The 22,171-nt window shown below is 39.0% G+C and overlaps 1 protein-coding gene across 1 annotated transcript in view; it reads left to right on the top strand.

Moving 5' to 3' along the window:
- The first annotated feature begins 1,978 nt into the window (after positions 1-1,978).
- The window catches only part of LOC128600966 (protein FAM102B-like), a 51,817-nt gene continuing 31,624 nt past the window's right edge, over positions 1,979-22,171 (top strand). Inside the window, exons 1-4 of the mRNA XM_053613790.1 lie at positions 1,979-2,347; positions 18,787-18,907; positions 19,002-19,031; positions 21,071-21,187. Coding sequence (XP_053469765.1) covers positions 2,214-2,347; positions 18,787-18,907; positions 19,002-19,031; positions 21,071-21,187 — 402 coding nt within the window. The 5' untranslated portion in view covers positions 1,979-2,213. The remainder of the gene's footprint in view (positions 2,348-18,786; positions 18,908-19,001; positions 19,032-21,070; positions 21,188-22,171) is intronic.

The following is a 22,171-nucleotide window of genomic DNA, read 5'->3' on the forward strand; positions in this document are numbered from 1 at the left end:
TTTTAAGGTATATGATGTCCCTTTATCCATCCATCCATCTTCTATACCGCTTATCCTTCTTCAGGGTCACGGGGGGACCTGGAGCCTATCTCAGGAAGCATCGGGCACAAGGCAGGGTACACCCTGGACAGGGTGCCAATCCATCGCGGAGCACAATCACATACACACTCACACACCCATTCATACACTACGGACACTTTGGACATGACAGTCCACCTACCATGCATGTCTTTGGACTGGGGGAGGAAACCGGAGTACCTGGAGCAAACCCCTGCAGCACGGGGAGAACATACAACTCCGCACACACAGGTGGGAATCGAACCCCCGACCCTGGAGTTGTGAGGCGAACGTGCTAAGCCACCGTGCGCATGTCCCTTTATGACTATTCATTTTGCAAATGCATATGCAAATTCCATAATTTGGTGGTGCAACCCCTAGCTGTATTTTACCCCTTGTTTACCACCCAATGCCTAAAAACGTGCTGTTGTTACCAGTCCAGATAACACAAATAAGCCACCCATGTTTTGACCTAAAAATCATCGTGGTCTGAGAGGTGCTGTAAATGTAAATTTGAAATCATGCATCCCAAAAATGTCCAATAGTTATGACATGTTTATTATGCATGCACATACTTGTATCCACCTTATTCCTACACCCCTTGATTCCTTGCATGAATTATAGGCATGACTTCCAGTTACTTGTTAGTGTTTAGCCAACAACAGCAAAGTTAGCAGTTATGCTAAAGGTATTAATCGTTTGGTGATAAGGAAAGTAAATAATGAGGGAGCATAATCTTTTCAAATCTCAAACTGGGACATTATCTCCCTGCCTTCATTTATTTAGGAATGGGAGAATGGTATGAAGAAAGTGGCCTTGGATAACCTACAGTAGCATATTTAGCTACTTCATTTATTCTGTTGCTATCGAAATTTAAAACAAATGTAAATGTTAGTATGCAGTAGACACACAAGTGGTTATACTTTTATTTCAGCTGTAAATGATATCACAAAATAAAAATACCTCAATACAAGAACTACAAATAAAATCTTAAGCAAGGATAGCTCAGAATTAGCAATAAAATATAACAAAATATAACAAAAATATAACCAAAACAAAATAACTCATCCTGTACATACAGGCCTTGTTTTTCTTTGTTAAACTGAAAGTTAAAGATTCTTGTGTTAACTTCTTGTCAACAAAGCAAAATGATCACACACACAGTTTTGGGAGGCTCTTTAAGTTTAGAAGTTTCAGCCATGTTTTCTCTGTCCGTCTTCTTTTGGTAGACGATGAAAGTGCACCACTGCTGACAGGAACATACACAGTAATACTAAAACATATATTTAAAAAGTATTGAGAAAATGCAACATACTAAATAATACTAAACAATGGCAATTTAATGCAACCACCGCAAAACACGCTCCGTCCAACGTTGGCTATTATTGTCACTTCCTCTAGTTTTCAAAAGATTTGCCTATAATGATTTCTACAGTATTAGCTTCAGGAATAAGGTGGAAATAGACACTTTTAGTGTTTGTAAACAAAAAGAGACACGTGTACCTGGTTGATGATACTTGGTTTTAATCTGACTGAACAATCTACCAAGAATTTTATTTAGAAATCTGATTAACAATAGCTAAAATGTTAACGAGCTAAAGAATACTAAAATTTCTGAAATACTCAAACCAGCCCATCTGGGACCAACAACCATGACACGGTTAAAGTCACAGAGATCACACTTTTCCTTCGTTCTGATGTTTGATTTGAACATTAACTGAATCTCTTGACCTGTATCTGCATGATTTTATACACTGCGCTGCTGCCACATGAATGGCTGATTGGATTGAACTGCATGAATATGCAGGTGTACAGGTGTTCCTAATAAAATGAACGGTGAGTGTAATCTCCAGCTTTGAATCAGACGGAGAGGAAGACGTCACAGTGACGTGTCTCCCTCCCCCAGGGGTCTACACAGCGCTGGCGAGAAGCAGCTGTCTCTCCTCCTGTCACTCAGCACAGTTCACTGCGGTTTTAGGAGGCGACGCTGTAGCTGTCTGAGCTGATGGGGGTCTTTTGGGAAGATACTGACATTGTCACAAATCTACCGGTGCTAGCAGTGTAAGCTAGCGAGGCGGCTAGTTGCAGCTTAGCTTCACACAGTTCCTGTGATACAAAAGTGTCCTGGTGCGTCTCCAAGGAGGGACCCATTAAGCATGATGAAGAAAAAGAAATTCAAGTTTAAAGTGGATTTTGAGCTGGACGAGCTGTCTTCGGTGCCGTTCGTTAACGGGGTCCTGTTTTGTAAAATCCGTCTCCTGGACGGCGGGTTTTCGGAGGAATCCTCACGGTAAAGACCCCCATGTTTGTGTTTACATTCAGCTCTTCACAGTGTACTGCACTAAAGGCTCAGTTAACACTCTTTATTAACGTCATTCATGTCGCTGATTATTCCTACAGTTTCCCTTAGCAAAGTAATGTAAACATGTGCCTGTTACTCCTGTGAAGAAGCAGGTTTACATGAAGAGGTTTCTTTTGGATCCGTTAGTAATACTATTTTCTGGCTTCCGCGAAATAAAAGGTACCTAGTGGTTCAGCAGCTGATCTGTGACCGATACTGAGAGGGACTGGTGTTTATTCGGCGAAATTCAGAGGTACTAACAATCTGACAGTCTCTAATAAGTACAACTCGGTGGACTTTAAGTGGTCATTTGCGCTTTTTAATGACGTCATTTCCCACCTCGGGACGTTCGACATGGGAAGTGGAAAAAGAACATGGACGCCTCCACGGAAGCTTGTTTCCTTTGCTCTGTCAGAGCACGTAAAGCACATAAAAAGCTCGTTTAACCGCAGTTTTACAGTTACATGCCTGAGGAGCTACTGGTTCTGTTCTACTGTAGTAAACTAAAACATTCAGGTAACACTTTACACTGAAACTGCAGAAACCTAATCAGCTAACGTTAGTGCAACGTCTAATATAGATGATTACCTTATCAAAACAGTCATAAGTATGATCGGTGTTATAGATTTAACCAAGTATTTTGTAGAATAACTGCTCTAATGCTGCTATAAACGCATTTAAAGCGCACCTATTATGGATTTGAAACGTGCCTAATTTTGTTTTAAAGGTCTCATACAATAGATTTACATGCATCTGAGGACAAAAACACTTTAACGTGCTTAAACTGCAGCATTACCTTTCCCCCCAGTGTCACAAACAACTCGTTAAATGATGAGTTCTAAAAGATTCATTCTAAACTCCTCCTTTCAGACAGCATACTCTGCTCTTATTGGTCGGATTTCATAGTCTGTTGTGATTGGTCTACCGCTGTCAGCGTGTGTAGGGGAAAAGGAATCGACCACTACCTTAACAAGTTTCAGCTCCATCTGAAAAAAAAAATGACTAGAGGCAGGGCTTTTTGTTACAAACCTGCATAGGTTAGTACAGCAAGTAAGTCTGGAATTACTAACGACTCGTTTCAGCTGTTCAGAATCGGTTCCTTCTTTTGGGAGTCAATAACTCAGTTTGCACTTTGATTTTTGAAACTTTGCAGACTTTTTACATTCACATACAGCTCTATAACACACTACATGAAAGGTAATATCTGAAAAACCATAATGGGTGCACTTTAAAAGTAGAGAAGGCCCACTGTTCACAGTGTGAGCGGCCATGTTGATGTGACATCACATCGTAACCCGGGAAGGAACTGGTAGTTGAGAAGACTATCCCAAGTTGAAATGTCAAGTCGAGGGTGTTTTCTGACCAGTTTTAGGTGGAGAATTACGAATTGCAGATTCACCGTGAACACAGTGTCATACAGTATACATGTACAATAAGGCTCTATCCAGCATCCTAATTGTTCTTCGCTTTGTCCCTCTGTGGCTCTTAAAAGTTCTGTGTAGATAGATAGATACAGTAGATAGATCACTTTTATTCATCCCCGGGGGGGTTCACCCTCTGTAAGGTGTTCTGTAGGTGGGGACTCGTGATGTGACCACAGTGATGAAATAAACCATTTTTCTAGCGTGAATCGTATGAGTAATTAGGGTAAGCTGTAAGAACTGCTTTCTGTGAGTTACAGTAGTATCCGATATGGGCGTAAACCTTACTTTTAAGTGTAAATCCAAAGATTTACTACCGGTTATCAGCAAAAACAGCAGTGTGTGTTTTCACCAGGCTAAATCTGCTGTGACCCACATAACATTTTTGAAGCCAGAACCTCTGGCATTGTTTGCAATGGTAGCTCAGTGGTTAAGACATTGGACTACTGATTGGAAGGTCGTGAGTTGAAATCGAACCAAGCTGCCACTGATGGACCCTTGAGCAAGGGCCTTAACCCTCAACTGCTCAGTTGTATAAAAAGGAGATAAATGTACGTCGCTCTGGATAAGGGCATCTGCCAAATGCCATAAAATGTAAATGCATGTTTCAATTACATATGTAGTTTATTTATTTGATTAGTTTTAGGGTTGCCACAAATGTTCAAATCATTTGATAGTTACCAAAAATGATTTAGATGATACTTTCTGAATGCTCTGTCACCTGTTTACTGGTTGGGCTGGCTGTGTCACATACAGTATGTACATAAGATTGTTTACACTGTTAGCCACTAACAAATATACATTATTATGTTTAGATGGTTCAGTTACATTTCCAATAAAATTTTATTTGTATCCATTTATCAATGGACATTGTCACAAAGCAGCTTTACAGAAAAATATAAATTTCGGATATAAATTGTAGATTTATAAATTTATCCCTAATGAGCAGCCAGAGGCGACGGTGGAAAGGAAAAATGCCCTGAGACATCTGGGTGACACTGGATTGTGTGATTGTAATTTATTCTCTTCTATAACTGTATGCTATATGGTCAAACTTACCATTGTGTTAACAGGAAATTCATTAGAGTTTTAACATGAAGTCTGTGTTGTTGAACTTATCCATTGTTCACTGATGCAGACTTGAGTGCAAAACTTTGTGGTAATTGTAGTCCTAACGCTATCATAGAAATTCAGAAATAACTATAACAAAATAACATTAAGAACATTTTAACTATATAAATTTCTTTGCCTTTTCAAATACAGTGGCAATGGATGGTGTTGGCATGCTAGTTTGGGTACTTTTAAGCTTTGTTGTTTTGCTGTACTCTGCAAATTGAATTGGATATCGTGCTTTCAGGGGATGTATCAGATTATTATTTTTCGAAAGCCGACAATGCCATTTCTGGCTGAAAATTTTCAGCGAATCTCTACTATTTACAGTATCTCACATAAGTGAGTACACCCCTTACATTTTTGTAAATATTTCATCATATCTTTTAATGTGACAACACTGAAGAAATGACACTTTGCTACAATGTAATGTAGTGAGTGTACAGCTTGTATAACAGTGTATATTTGCTGTCCCCTCAAAAAAAACTCAACACTCAGCCATTAATGTCTAAACTGCTGGCAACAAAAGTGAGTACACCCCTAAGTGAAAATGTCCAAATTGGGCCCAAAGTGTCAATATTTTGTGTGGCCACCATTATTTTCCAGCACTGCCTTAACCCTCTTGGGCATGGAGTTCACCAGAGCTTCACAGGTTGCCACTGGAGTCCTCTTCCACTCCTCCATGACGACATCACGGAGCTGGTGGATGTTAGAGACCTTGTGCTCCTTTACTTTCCGTTTGAGGATGCCCCACAGATGCTCAATAGGGTTTAGGCCTGGAGACATGCTTGGCCAGTCCATCACCTTCACCCTCAGCTTCTTTAGCATGGCAGTGGTCGTTATCATGCTGGAATACTGCCCTGTGGCCCAGTCTCCGAAGGGAGGGGATCATGCTCTGCTTCAGTATGTCACAGTACATGTTGGCATTCATGGTTCCCTCAATGAACCGTAGCTCCCCAGTGGAGGCAGCACTCATGCAGCCCCAGACCATGACACTCCCACCACCATGCTTGACTGTAGGCAAGACACACTTGTCTTTGTACTCCTCACCTGGTTTCTGCCACACATCCTTGACACCATCTGAACCAAATAAGTTTATTTTGGTCTCATCAGACCACAGGACATGGTTCCAGTAATCCATGTCCTTAGTCTGCTTGTCTTCAGCAAACTGTTTGCGGGCTTTCTTGTGCATCATCCTTAGAAGAGTCTTCCTTCTGGGACGACAGCCATGCAGACCAATTTGATGCCGTGTGCGGCGTATGGTCTGAGCACTGACAGGCTGACCCCCCACCCCTTCAACCTCTGCAGCAATGCTGGCAGCACTCATATGTCTATTTCCCAAAGACAACCTCTGGATATGACGCTGAGCACATGCACTCAACTTCTTTGGTCGACCATGGCGAGGCCTGTTCTGAGTGGAACCTGTCCTGTTAAACCGCTGTATGGTCTTGGCCACCGTGCTGCAGCTCAGTGTCAGGGTCTTGGTAATCTTCTTATAGCCTAGGCCATCTTTATGTAGAGCAACAATTCTTTTTTTCAGATCCTCAGAGAGTTCTTTGCCATGAGGTGCCATGTGGTGCCATGTCGAACTTCCGGTGACCAGTATGAGGGAGTGTGAGAGCGATGACACCAAATTTAACACACCTGCTCCCCATTCACACCAGAGACCTTGTAACAGTAACAAGTCACATGACACTGGGGAGGGAAAATGGCTAATTGGGCCCAATTTGGACATTTTCACTTAGGGGTGTACTCACTTTTGTTGCCAGCGGTTTAGACATTAATGGCTGTGTGTTGAGTTATTTTGAGGGAACAGCAAATTTACACTGTTACACAAGCTGTACACTCACTACTGTACATTGTAGCAAAGTGTCATATCTTCAGTGTTGTCACATGAAAAGGTATAATCAAATATTTATAAAAATGTGAGGGGTGTACTCACTTTTGTGAGATACTGTACATCTGACAAACTGATGACGATCAGTCAAATAAGACCTGAGCCAGGAGAGGACCGTTCCCTGAATGCCAACAACATTTTCTAATCTATCAAGGAGAATAGTATGACCAATGGTGTCAAAAGCTGCACTAAGGTCAAGCAACATAAGCAAGAAGACGCAACCCTGATGAGAGGCCAGTAGTAGGTCATTTACTACTTTAACCAGCACTGTCTCTGTGCCATGATGAGGTCTAAATCCTTACTGATACATTTCATGAATGTTGTTCCTATGTAAGTACGAGCATAGCTGCTGTGTACAACCATTTCTAATATCTTAGAGAAAAATGCGATAAAGATATGAGATGTAGTTGGATAACTGACAGGGGTCACGGTCAGGTTTTTTAATCAGGGGTTTGATAACTGCTAGTTTAAATGATTTAGGTACATAGCCAGTGCTAAGGGAATAATTGATTATATTTAGAAGGGGTTTGATTACTTCTGGAATAATCTGTTTGAAGACACATGTATGGATCTAGTATACAAGTTGATTTTGATGTAGAATGAAATTTGTTCGGTCTCTCGAAGGCGAGTAAAACATTCTAATCGTTGATCAGATATGGTTATATTATCATCTACAGGGTTAGTTATAAAACTGTCTGGTTTTAAATTAATAGTCTGAATTTTTTGTCTAATATTTAAAATTTTGCCAGATTAATTTGAAAAAAAATAATCTCTGCTTTATAATGATCATGTGCATGATTCAATTGTGGTTTTATTCCTAGTTAATTTTGCTACAGTATTAAATAAGAATCTAGGATTATTTTTGTTATCTTCAGTTAGGGTTAGGAGAGGTGGACTGATCTAGCAGCATTAAGAGATTTTCTATAGTTCAGTAGGCTCTCCTTCCATGCTGTTTGAAATGCTACCAATTTGGTTTGATTCCATTTACGTTCTAATTGTCGAGTGGTCTGTTTTAAGGTGCGAATGTGATCATTATACCAGGGTGCTAGCTGTTTCTCTCTAATTATTTTTCTTTTGAGTGGAGCTACATTATTTAGAGTGTAGCAGAAGTAGATGATGTTTATGTTGTTTGCAAAACAATTCTAAACAACACATGTAAGCTGCACATGAATGTTTACTGGCTCATATGCATAATTGGATGTTAATAAAATGGGTCTGTAAATGTGGTGCGGTTCTCAGGCTATGACAACTCTCAAGACCACATATTTCCTGTTTGTCTGCATCAGTCTTTCAGTATGGTTAAGATACTGAAATTGATTCCACTGGCTGAGAAACCTCATGCAGAGTTAGATGTCCTCATGGTAACAGTGGCAAGAAGAAAAAGCTTAACCTTTGGAGAACAACAGAGAAGAAGGCTCCTTTTCTTTTATGTTCTTTTCTGAACATCACACACACATCTCTCACTCACACTTATCCTCAATGCTTTTCAATCTGTTCACAATCTTGTGTACTCGGCATACAATAATAAGCAATATCAAACTTATGTTGCTTTGTTGTGTTGTTTTTATACAGTTTATGCAAACAGTGCTTGGATATAAAAAGGTGTGCCACATTAACATGTTAAGCAGAGCACATGGTCTCACAAATTATAAGTACCCTTGTCACAATTAGGGCTGGGTGGTACTGCTAAAAAAATTGCTATACAGCTATTGATAAGTTCTAATCTTTTTTTAAACAATGACCAGTAGAAAAAAAGGTTTGAATTTAACAACTGTATTTTTAATTTACCCACTTTATTAAATGTTAAATTTCGCACTTATATAGCGCTTTTATCCAAAGCGCTTTACACTGTGTCTCATTCACACACCAATGGTAGCAGAGCTGCCACGCAAGGCGCTAACTTCCCATCGGGAGCAACTTGGGGTTCAGTGTCTTGCCCAAGGACATTTCGGTACGTGGAGTCACGTTGGCTGGGAATCGATCTGCCAACCCTACGATTAGTGGACAGTCCGCTCTACCAACTGAGCCACAGCCGCCCCACTTTATTAAGGCAAACAACAAATAATTTTAGCTTTAACAGTCAAAAACAAAATAGGATTTAAACAAATATCTTCTATTATAATATATATGAAGATTAAATAAACAAGTTTTAAAGAAACTCTTGAACTTAAATAAAATGTTACAAAATGTGTGCCATGTAAAAAGCAAGCTTTGAGGGAGATCAACATCGCATTATAGTGCAGAATGGGACTCTTGCTGCTCTGGTTTGTGCTCAGCCTGTTAGCATAGTTAGCCTAGCCTCATATAAAACTTCCACTTTAACACTTACTTCCGGATAACACTGTGCTGAGGTCCGCATCTGACAAGTGGAGCTCCTGCTCTGAGGACACTCGCTGTCCTCCCCCAAAAAAGCCAACTTTATGCCAGTCCGCTAGGTTCATCTTCTCTTGTGGCTTGTCTGCACAATCCCACCACTACTCACACAACCACCAGAGTTTGATGTTGGTCCAGAGTAATGTTATAGTAGGATTGGTAAGCCATTGCTCTTCCTGCGAGACCCGAATTTTAAGACCTGATTTTTGCAGCCTGAATTTGTGAGGAAAATAATGTGTTGAAATATTACCTGATGAATAATGAAGATGGTATTTTAACAACTGAATATTTTGGAACTGTATTTTAGGAAGGTGAATATGTGTGCATTGCTGGAATTTTGTTTTCAATCAAAATATACAAACCCAATGAATTACAGAGGAAACTAATTCAAGCACTGATATTATTATGTTTTATTTTTCGATTTCTGTCAAATTGCTGGGTGGAAAAATTCAAGTATTGTTATTGCTGTATGTTTTTATTCAATTTATGTTTATTTATTTATCAACATGCCATTTTGCCTTGAGGACATTTGGCACTATTATACTTCCATAGTAATATATAATATAAACATTTTTATATATTAACATTAACTGGATATGAAATATACTACTCTACAAATATATTTTTCTGTGCAATATATTAAATATAAATATAAAAATTTTATGTCAACTCATCTTCATTTAAATCTTTCAACAGTGTATTGGTGCTTTAATTCAGCATGAGCAGGGCGGCAAAAAAAAATTAGACTCCGAAACGCCGAAACTCCCGCTTCACTGCTGCAGCGTACGGTGTAAAATGATCAGTGCAGAGATTACAAACTGCAGTTTTGTCGTCATTCCTCACAAGAGACATCATCTTTACACACAGCATGAAATCAGTGGTTTTTTCCCTCACTCTTTTGATTGACAGGATATAATCGGCCCTGATCATCAATGTTTTGAAACACTGCCTGTATCGGCCGATACATCGGTACATCTCTAGTTAATAGACAGGAAGTGTTTTACCAGATTACTAGCTAGCCTTTGCATTCTCGGGATGTTAATAGATCGTGATCCATCCAGCTATCTTCATATTGATAATCATTCATGTATTAAGACACTTCATAATTAATTGTGAGCCCCAGATAATAAATCATTGGCTTAGTAACAGAGGATTGTTGCTTTACTGTTTTGACTTGAAGCCACTGACTCCAATTTTGCTTCAAAGGGGCTGAAATGCTCATTCTAGATTTAGTTATGTCATATTGCTATCTTGTAAATAAGATTGGTCGATTGTGTTTCATTATTATGCTTTCTGTTCCATGTACATGGTGTTGTACACCTCACTCACAGAATATACTGCACATGGGGTCATTTTGCCTTCTTCACAAGCTTCAGTGATGGCACTTTTTAGGTTCTTGCTATCTATTGACATCCCAATAATACAAAGGCTAGCTAGTAAACTGGTAGAATACTTCCTATCTGTTAACAATTGGTAAAGATACCTTTCTTTACAGTGCTGTGAAAAAGTATTCGATTTCTTCTGTTTATGTTTATATCTCATACTACATTGTTTTACATCTTCAAATGAAATACAAAGTAAAACAAAGGCAAACTGAGTAAACACACAATACAGTTTTTTATATATTTGTTTATTTATTTAAAACATTTTTTATTTAGGCAAAAAAGTTAACCAACACCTAACAGTGTTAGGTGTGAAAAACTAATGGCCCCCTTAAATCTGGTTGTGTCACCCTTAGAAGCAATAATTGCAACCAAATGTTTCTGATAACTGGAGATCAGTCTTTCACTTACTTCTAGGACTTACTACTACACTTTGGGTCATTGTCTTGCTGCATAATCCAGTGGAGTCAGTGACCTTTATTGATGTAAGAGAGGCCTGTAGGTCCTTTGTTGTTGTCCTCGGCTCTTTTGTGACTTCCTGGATGAGTAGTTGCTGTGATCTTGGAGGAATTTTAGAAGGTCGGCCACTTCTGGGAAGGTTCACTACTGTGCCGAGTTTTTCCATTTGGAGATAATGGGTCTCGCTGTGGTTCTTTGGAGTCCCAGAGCCTTTGAAATAGCTTTGTAACCCTTCCCAGACTGATGTTTCAATCACCACCTTCCTCATTATTTCTGGAATTTCTTTCAACTTTGGCATAGTGTGTTACTGGGTAAAACCTTTTAACCATCTCCATGCTGTTGAAAAAGTTATATTTTAGTGTTGATTTGATTGAATAGGGTTTGCAGTAATCAGGCCTGGTTGCGTCCAGCTGAATCCCATTATGACTGCAGTTTCATAGATTTGGGGAATTAGTAACTACGGGGGCAAATACATTTTCACACAGTAGGTATTGGATAACTTTTTTACTTCGATAAATAACAGTATCATTTAAAAACTGTATTTTGTGTTTACTCAGGTTGTCTTTGTTTTGTCTTAGATTTTGTTTTAATTTCTGAAACAAATTAATATTTGATATGCACAAAAACAGAAGAAATCAGGATGGGGCAAATACTTTTTCACAGCACTGTACGTATATTACACTCCATAATGTAGTATGTTGGAAGAGTATCAAAAACTATCAACAAATAAAAGAAAATAATAAATGATACATGAAGAGGGTATGTGAATGAAGGTAACTGCACTAATGGTACGTCACAGTGGCAGGCAGCCAATCAGAACTGATTTCCAGAAAATTTAGTTAGCCAATGGTATTTGAGGTTACCATCAAACCAGTTGGGCCTGTCCACTGCTGGCAAAAAGAAAAGCTATTTGTACAAGCAGAAGCAATAGTTGAGAAAAGAAGCAGCTCCTGAGTGTGGGGAATGATTTTGCTTGTGAATACAGATACAATGCAAACTCAAGCACGCAAGTTTTCCCCTTTCCACGCATGTACATCTTTTTTCCTTTTGCGGTTGTAATTTACCGCACACGCAAGCGTCAATAACACGTTGAGATTTTTGGCATGGATTTGCCACCATCAAGCAACTTGGTGGTTCCAGTGTGTGTGTGAGCATGCACGTGTACAGGGTCAGAGATGGAGTGAAAGATGTTTTGCTGATGCATCTGTGCAAAACAGAGATCTTATGTTCTTATGAGAAGTGTCAAAATATTTTCGGTTCATTATAAAACTATGGCGGGACAAATTAGACTGTAGCGGGCCTCCACACTCTAGGTAATTAATGAGAAACACTGATGATATCATTGCTAAATTGAGGACATGTGCAACACATTTTAATCACTCTGTACAAGCAAAACAATGTCTGAGGCCCATACAAAAAGATCTTGGCATTCAACAGCATGGCATCATTGTTGCAGAGTTTGGAAAAGAGATTTGCCAAAATTGAAGACCACAAACGTTTGGTGTTAACAACACTGCTGGATCCTTGATACATGTTTACATTAGCAGGCAAACTGGATAAAGTCAAACAGTGGATACTGTAGGAACATGCCACAGCCTCAGCACAATCAGAAGCTACTACCACACATGAAGAAGGCCAAGGACCAACAAGTCCTCTTAAACAAGCAAGACGAGAAGCATAAATTTAATTTGGGGTATATCGGCCTCATATTGGCTAATCAGCCACATTGCTTTCTAGATATCCGCCATTAAAAAACCTATATTGGTCAACCACTAATTCAAACCATAATATGGCTTGAAACTGAAAGTCGGAGTTACTGTGTCTTTTGCTCTTCAGACTGCAGGAAATCATTCCTGCTCAAGTCTGATATGCCAAAAAATCAGATTTTACCTGTCCATTTGAGCAATGCCTAAAATCCTAATTGCTGCCACATGGATTCACTCTGGATTGGGCTGGGAAATCTGGCAAAAAATAAATCAGGATTTTTTTCAAGACTGGATAGTAATTCATGATTTTATCACAATGGTTTTCATGTTACTGAATAGAGCAACCAAACTAATTTTACTATTGATGAAAATACCATACAGCTCTACAAGGAAACATAACCTCAAAGAAAAAGAATAACAGAGGCCAATTAGGCTAAAGTACCTTTTCAAACTATTTTTAATAAAGTTCACATCCCAGTTACGTGAACTATTGCATCTAAAATGAAAACAGTTAATCATGGATACTCCATTTTAAAATATGGAATAAAAACTAAAGAACTGCTACTGATCTTTTCTTCTTATTCATTATTTTTAAAAAGCTTTTGAGTTTTTATTGCACTCTCTTTGCATTTTATCTACAGCTGAGGAACTGTGGTGTTAGAAACAACATTTGCAACTCTGTAAGTTGTAATATGGACCAACAATTTTTAGAAGTTGCTTAAAACTAGAGCTGCAACAACTAATTGATAAAATCGATAATAATCGATTATGAAAATTATGTCAACAAATCTCATTATGGATTAGTTGGTCTGCACAAGGCACGGGGGAGATTTACTCATTACGTTACTTCTGTTCCGAAAACATGCTTCAGAGAGTAAATACTAAAGTTGTGTCCCAAATAACATACTATACACTTACACTATACACTGTGTACTCTACTGTCTAGTGTGTGGATTTTAGAAAGGTAATATCATCTCAAATACAACACTAGCTTTGTTTTTTTTTTTTTATTAACCGGAAGTATAAGCCACTTCCTAGTCAACAGTGCGTGACGTCATACGCACGTAATGTGATGCCGCTAGCTTTAGCCTAATACCCAGAGTCACCGACAATGGCTTTCTTTAGTTTACTGTTTATGTCAGCGTTACCTTTTATTCCCAACATGACCTCAGTCTCCATCAGACAGAGGCAAAATCGTCACGTGACTGAGGAAGAAAGTCCTCTAAGGCAGGGGAGCATTTTATATTAAACACTCTAGAGATCATACACTGCTGCATGAGCACAAAGTTATGTTTATTTCCAAAATGCTCTACTGTGTGTAAGGGGCAGGGGAAAGCGGTGCAAGCTGCTTAAAAGGTTTAGTTTAATTAAAGTTTCATGACATTATATGTTGTATTTGCACGCTTGCAGTATAAATTCTGTTGTTTATTATAACGGAAGTGATGTGTTAGTAACGAGGCTGCGTTGCTGATCACGCGCAGTGTAGACGCGCTGATACACAGAGTAGCATGAGTAAGATCTGTAATGTCTAATTAAAACACTATGATCAAAAGTAAACACAAGCAAAAATAATATTCCTAAAAGCTGTGAGTAACAGAAAAGTGAGATTTTATTATTAATTTACGACTGTAGTTTAATTCAGTGCTTTTTGTGCATCCATAAAAAATAATGCAGAAATACTTATATTATATAAACTAAAATAAATAAATATTATAAATAAGTATATAAATAAATTTTATGTGTATTGCTATATGTCCCACCCTATCCGATTAATCAAAAAAATAATCGGCCAACTAATCAATTGTGAAAATAATCGTTAGTTGCAGCCTTACTTAAAACCCTTGTTTTTTGACTGACTTTGATGGGAATTATATCCAAAATCAGGAAAAATGTCACATCTGCCATCTATCCAGCTCTTACTTACTACAGGTGGTTTCTGTCTGTGGTGCAGTTCAAATGTGCTCCTCGTGTTATCTGGCAACCATTGTCTGCACCGTATTCTTTGTGTAAAATCCATCAGTTCCATATAACCGATGTTATTTGTTTATATTTATTTATAATATTTATTATAGAATATTTGTCATATAGATAATTCTCCCAGCTGGCTAGGTGTATCATAGTTATGTCATTACTGAGAGGAGGTGATGCAACATTTGTAGAATCAAGGAGTTTAACTTGTTCTTAGTGAAAAGACTGTTTACAATGCCATACACACACACACACACACACACACACACACACACACACACACACACTGCACTTGGCTCATACCACCTCACACACATAATTGCACACTTTCATGCTCAAAGGCTGTAGCCTGTGTGTAAATAAAAAACCCACTTGACCTGGCTTTTATACTTGTACCGTGTGTGTGTGTGTGTGTTTGTGTGTGTGTGTATAAAATATATATGGCCAAAAAAAAAAAAGTCACACACTGCAAAATTTCATTGCACCACCTTTAGCTTTGATTACAGCACGCATTCATCAGGGCATTGTTTCAACAACCTTGTGCAACATGACAACAAATTTATTTCCATTCAGAGTCGCGTTAATTTTTGGCCCAAGATCTTATGTTGAGGACTGGAGAGTCAAACCACTCCATAATGTCTTCTCTAGCACATCCCAAAGACTTTCACTGGGGGTTAAGATCAGAATCTGTGGTGGCCAATTTATAAGTGAAAATGATTCCTCATGCTCCCTGAATCAGTCTTTCACAATTTGAGCCCGATGAATCTTGGCATTGTCATCCTGGAATATGTGACTTCACCAAGTGGTTTAAAGATTTCTGATCAAGATCATTCAAGATTTTGAACATTAATTTTTGCGACCACATTTCTTCCTCAGAGTTGACAGTACACCACTCTCCTTCTAGGTTTTTAATAATGTGTTGGACAGTTCTTACTTAATTCCAATTCAATTCAATTTTATTTGTATAGCGCTTTTTACAATAGACATTGTCTCAAAGCAGCTTTACAGAAATATCAACACGGTATACAGATATTAAATGTGCAAATTTATCCCAACTGAGCAAGCCACTGAGTGGCGACAGTGGAAAGGAAAAACTCCCTAAGATGTTTTAAGAGGAAGAAACCTTGAGAGGAACCAGACAAACCTTGAGAGGAACCAGACAAATTCCAGTGATTTCAGCAATCTCCTTAGTTGTTTTCTTTTCTTGATGCAGGCCAATAATCTGCCCTATCTGAAACACAGTAACATCTTTTCAACGACCATGGGATACATCTCCTGACATGGTTGTTTATGAAATGAGAAGCTACACACTACATCAGTTAGGGTTAAAAGAATTGTTGCCAGCTGCAATAATGATCCAATCATAGGCTCTTAAGTATTTGCTTATATAAATCCAAACAGAAACCTTTTTTTTTTTTGGTCAGGCAGCGTATAGCACAGTACATAGGACTGCATAAAGTGCAGCGTGACAACAGTGTGAGGCGAGTGCAAGAAATACAAGCAATACACAGGACAACAGAACAGTGTTGTGTGGAAAAACTGGCAATAACAATTAATTGTAAACTATTGACTATGTATGGCCCTATGAAGTCTGATTGTTTTTATTATTTGCATTGAATGTGTTGTTCGAAGACCTGAAAAAAATTAATTTGATGAAGGCCACTCTATTTGTATTCACAGCACTTCACTTTTTCCTCATTTTGTTATGTTACAGCCTTATTCCAAAATGGATGAAATTCATTATTTTCCTCAAAATTCTACAAACAATACCCCATAATGACAACTTGAAAGAAGTTTGTTTGAAATCTTTGCAAATTTATTAAAAATAAAAAACAAAAAAAAGCACATGTACATAAGTATTCACAGCTTTTGCTCAATACTTTGTTATACCTTTGGCACCAATACCTTTGGCACCAATTACAGCCTCAAGTCTTTTTGAATATGATGCTACAAGCTTGGCACACCTATTTTTGGGCAGTTTCTCCCATTCTTTTTGCAGGACCTCTCAAGCTACATCAGGTTGGATGGGGAGCATTGGTGTACAGCCATTTTCAGATCTCTCCAGAGATGTTCAATCGGGTTCAAGTCTGGGCTCTGGCTGGGCCACTCAAGGACGTTCACAGAGTTGTCCTGTAGCCACTCCTTTGTTATCTTTGCTGTGTGCTTTGGGTCGTTGTCCTGTTGGAAGATGAACCTTTGCCCCAGTCGGAGGTCCAGAGCGCTCTTGAGCAGGTTTTCATCAAGGATGTCTCTGTACATTGCTGCATTCATCTTTTCCTCGATCCTGACTAGTCTCCCAGTTCCTCCCACTGAAAAACATCCCCACAGCATGATGCTTCCACCACCATGCTTCACTGTAGGGATGGTATTGGCCAGGTGATGAGTGGTGCCTGGTTTCCTCCAGACATGACGCTTGCCATTCAGGCCAAAGAGTTCAATCTTTGTTTCATCATGGTCTAATAGTCCTTCAGGTGCCTTTTGGCAAACTCCAGGCGGGCTGTCATGTGCCTTTTACTGAGGAGTGGCTTCCGTCTGGCCACTCAACCATACAGGCCTGATTGGTGGAGTGCTGCAGAGATGGTTGTTCTTCTGGAAGGTTCTCCTCTCTCCACAGAGACATGCTGGAGCTCTGTCAGAGTGACCATCAGGTTTTTGGTCACCTCCCTGACTAAGGCCCTTCTCCCCCGATCGCTCAGTTTGTCCGGGTGGCCAGCTCTTGGAAGAGTCCTGGTGGTTCCAAACTTCTTCCATTTACGGATGATGGAGGCCACTGTGCTCATTGGAACCTTCGATGCTGCAGAAATGTTTCTGTACCCTTCCCCAGATCTGTGCCTCGATACAATCCTGTCACGGAGGTCTACAGACAATTTCTTGGACTTCATGGCTTGTTTTGTGCTCTGACATGCATTGTTAACTGTGGGACCTTATATAGACAGGTGTATGCCTTTCCAAATCATGTCTAATCAACTGAATTTACCACAGGTGTACTCCAGTCAAGTTGTAGAAACATCTCAAGGATGATTAGTGGAAACAGGATGCACCTGAGTTCAATTTTGAGTGTCATGGCAAAGGCTGTGAATACTTATGTACATGTGCTTTTTTTGTTTTTTATTTTTAATAAATTTGCAAAGATTTCAAACAAACTTCTTTCATGTTGTCATTATGGGGTATTGTTTGTACAATTTTGAGGAAAATAATGAATTTAATCCATTTTGGAATAAGGCTGTAACATAACAAAATGTGGAAAAAGTGAAGCGCTGTGAGTACTTTCCGGTTTCACTGTATATTTTGGCTCCTGAAAATTTGATTTGGCGCCTAAATATTTTGGGTTTAGGAGCCGGCTCCTAGATTTTTTTTTTTGCCTGGAGCCCTATTCTCTCACTGTAGGGTCTTGTGGTCTAAAATTCTGCAGTTCCCATATCAAAAAGTTAGACAAGTTGGCAGTATGCTCTCCGTTGTCTCACTATAGAAGCTGAGCAGTAACCTGTAGTGTCGACTGTGTGCTATTTTGCTGTCATCTTGGATCATGGTTTATTGGATCATAAAGCCACCTAAGTTAACATTTTCATGCAGATATTAACATGCTATTTAGTTTCACTACATTGTATCACGCCAGCATCACTTGATCAGCTACTCAGTGCACACTACAAGTAAGTGAGCTTCTCTCTGACTGATTAAGGAGCATGATGGCTCCAGCTCTGAACATCTTCAGAGGTAAATCATTTGAGATTGCCTTTGGTATGGCCTTTGAATCAATGACAGCCAATCAAAGACAGTTTGATTAGAAAGAATTCAGTGATCCCAAACTTGTCATGAACTAAGACACTTTATTCAAATCTGGATTTGAATTTATTGAGAAGTCACATTTAACTCTCCCCAGGACCAAATTAAAACACTGCAGGCTGCTGAACTGTGTACCACAATTCATATCTTCTCACTAAGTGTGTAGTCGTTCTGTCACTGGATATGTTTCGGCCTGTGTGTATCTGTGTATGTTATGAGAGCCATAATCCAGGTGTGTTGTTTTCCTCTGAAGCCACTTAAATCTGACAACAATGTGCATGTTTTATAGAGAAATGGTCCAGGCAAACTGTGTGCGCTGGAGAACGAGGTTCTCTTTTCCTTGTAAAATGAGCGCCAGTGCTGGAACAGGAGTTCTTGATCCTTGCATATGTCGTGTTTCTGTCAGAAAGGTACACTTGCACTCTTGCACAAACAAAACTCACAGCCAAAAGTTGTTAAATATTAAAATGCTGGTAATGAATTAATTGACTTCTTTCCTTACAGGAACTGAAAGGTGGGAAGACTTATGCAAAGGTAAATGATTTTTGACTGTAATTAATCATTCATTATGGAGGTGGGTGTGGCAGTGGTGCTGGTGGGTGTGAGGTAGATTGGGGTGACATAGAATACAATCATTTCTGCATTGAGGGGTTCAAGAGCAAGTGGTAAACGCTGCCACTACTGTGGTTCACAATTCTTATAATAATGTTTATTTGTTGCTTTGTAATATTCATTATATATGTATGGAATAACGCAACGTATTATAAATAAAGCATGCTGGGGTGCTGTGATACGGCACAACGCGAAACAGAGTTACCACCCCAATGTGGCTGATTTTCTTATAACAGCACGGTCTGAAGTGTGTTATTCTGCTTATACCACAGTGATTTGCCAACGATTGCAATGATCAGTTTTAAAACTAAATCGTGTTGGATCTTTTTCCTCCTTTAATGTGATATAGCAACCAACAAAATGCAAGTGAAAAACAAATAGAAACATTTTATGGAAAAAAGAAAACACTTACAATAAGTGTGCGCACCCTTTAACTAGTACTTTAATGTTAACACACTTTTTGCCTATAATAAAGCACTCAGTGTTTTTAGGTAACAGTCTACTAACTTAGCACATCTTCATCTGCCAATTGTTTTCCACTCTTCCTTGCAAAAAAGTTTCAGATCTATCAATTTACAAGGGGATCTGCTGTGTGATTCTACAGGTTTTATGTAAGATTTGTACTCACTGTACACTTTATTAGGAACACTCATACAGTGAACATTCATGCAGGTATCTAATCAGCCAATCATGTGGCAGCAGAGCAATACAACCAGTCATGCAGATACAGGTCAAGAGCTTAAGTTAATGTTCACATCAAACATCACAATGAAGGAAAAGTGTGATCTCTGTGACTTTAACCGTGACTTGGTTGTTGGTGCCCAATGGCCTGGTTTTTATTTTTCCAGAAACTGCTAATCTCTTGGGATTTTCACACACAACAGTCTCTAGAGTTTACACAGCATGACGAGAAAAACAACATCCTGTGAGCAGAAGGTCTGCAGGCTGAAACACCTTGTTGATGAGAGAGATCAGAGGAAAATGACCAGACATCTCTGAACTGACAGGAAGTCTATAGTAATTCAAATAATCACTCTTGACAACCTTGGGGAGAAGAAAAACATCTCAGAATGCACAACACATCAAACCTTGAGGTGGATAGCTACAACAGCAGAAGACCACATCAGGTTCCTCTCCTATCAGCAAAGAACAAGAATCTGAGGTTTTCATGGACACAGACTCACTCAAACTGGACAGCTGAAGACTGGACAAAGACCAGGTGATATTTTTTTCTAATCTTCAGTTTGGGTGAGTCTGTGCCCATGATAGCTTCAGATTCCTGTTCTTCGCTGGCAGGAGAGGAACCTGATGTAGTCTTCTGCTTTTGTAGCTCATCCACCTCAAGATCTGGTGTTTTGTGGATGCTGAGATGCTTTTCTGCTCACCATGGTTGTAAAGTGATCATTTGTGTTACTATATCCTTTTTGGGAGCTCGAACCAATCTGGCCAGTTTCCTTAGACCAATCTCATCAACAAGGCATTTACATCCACAGAACTGTCGCTCACTCAGTGTCAACTCAATGTGTAAACTCTACAGACTGTTATTTGTGAAAATCCCAGGACATCAGCAGTTTGTAAGATATTCAGTCAGACCATCTGGCACCAACAACCATACCACAGTTAAAGTCACAAAGTCACAGTTAAAGTCCCCCCATTCTGCTAAAGCTCTTGACTTGCATTGTACTGTTGCAATAAGATTATCTGTTTGCATAATGAGTGGGGATACATGTGTTCCTATTAAAGTGGCCGTGAGTGGTACATACAGCATATATAGTTACTTATATGTGTGCTATATTCAAAGATATAACAAAATTGTTAGATTGTTAGATTTAACAAACACAGCAGGGACAAAAAGGCTGATGTCGGAGAAGCTCCACCTTCATCCATACAGTCATATTCATTAGGATATGCATTTCAAAAAGTTATCCTAAACCTGCTCTTGCGTTGTTGTGTGATCTCAGCTGGGCTTTGCTGATCTGAACCTGGCTGAGTTTGCAGGATCTGGGAGCACCACACGCCGCTGTTTACTGGAGGGCTATGACACCAAGAACACCAGGCAGGACAATTCCATTCTCAAGGTACAGGCCACAAAAGCATGCAGATCAGTATCTGATCATGTATCAGTAGCACTGCATGCATGTGATTATTCATGTATATATTTATTAATATTTTCTTTTCAACAAGTTCAATAATTACGTGCATGCAGTCATATCACTCATGCTGCAGTACATTACATTTTCAAATACAGTAGCGGAAAAGACAAACAATAAAGAGGAATTTACATCATCGCACGTTTCCAAATAAAACATTTACTCTATTTCGTGCAACAGTATCTCTACTTCATTGCCGGAAAGGTTCATCTTCTTAAACGAGCAGCACCACAAGGGGAAGGTGTTTACCATATATGGCAATTTGAAGATGTTTCTTTATGAACAGTGGGTTGGGAAAGTTTTTGCACATTTTATTATGTTATAGATTTAATAAACTAGACTAAAGGTACTTTTTTGCCATCAATCCACATACAGTCATTTTGTATGCCTTAATGACAAAGTGGTGAAAACACGCTTTTAGATATTTTTGCAACTGTATTAATAATTAAAAATGAAAACCTCTCATTTAGATAAGTATTAAGACCCTGGCTAAGGAATCCCAAATTGAGCTCCGGTGCATCCTGTTTGTGGTAGGGACTTTAAAGACTCTGAGAGCATAAGGAAAAATATTCTCTGGTTGAGACAAAATATTCTCTGTCTGGCAAAACCAGGTACTGCACACAAGACTCTCTTTATAATATGTCTGTGGTGAAGTATGGTGGTGGCATAATTATGTTGTGGGGATATTTCTCAGCAGCAGGGACAGGCGAACTGGTTAGAATTGAGGTTGAATGGTTCCAAATACAGTTCCCTCTGAAAGAATTGGAAAGGCAAGGTCAGTTCTTTTCTTTTTGCTATACACTGAAGACATTTGGGCTTGAGATGAAAAGATGAATAATGAATAATCAATCTGAAAGTCTACTCTTGGATTGAGCCCTAGGTTTGACCTGTGAAGACTGCATTTGTTGTTAA

Source organism: Ictalurus furcatus, chromosome 25 (assembly GCF_023375685.1).
Source record: "Ictalurus furcatus strain D&B chromosome 25, Billie_1.0, whole genome shotgun sequence".
Taxonomy (NCBI): Eukaryota; Metazoa; Chordata; class Actinopteri; order Siluriformes; family Ictaluridae; genus Ictalurus; species Ictalurus furcatus.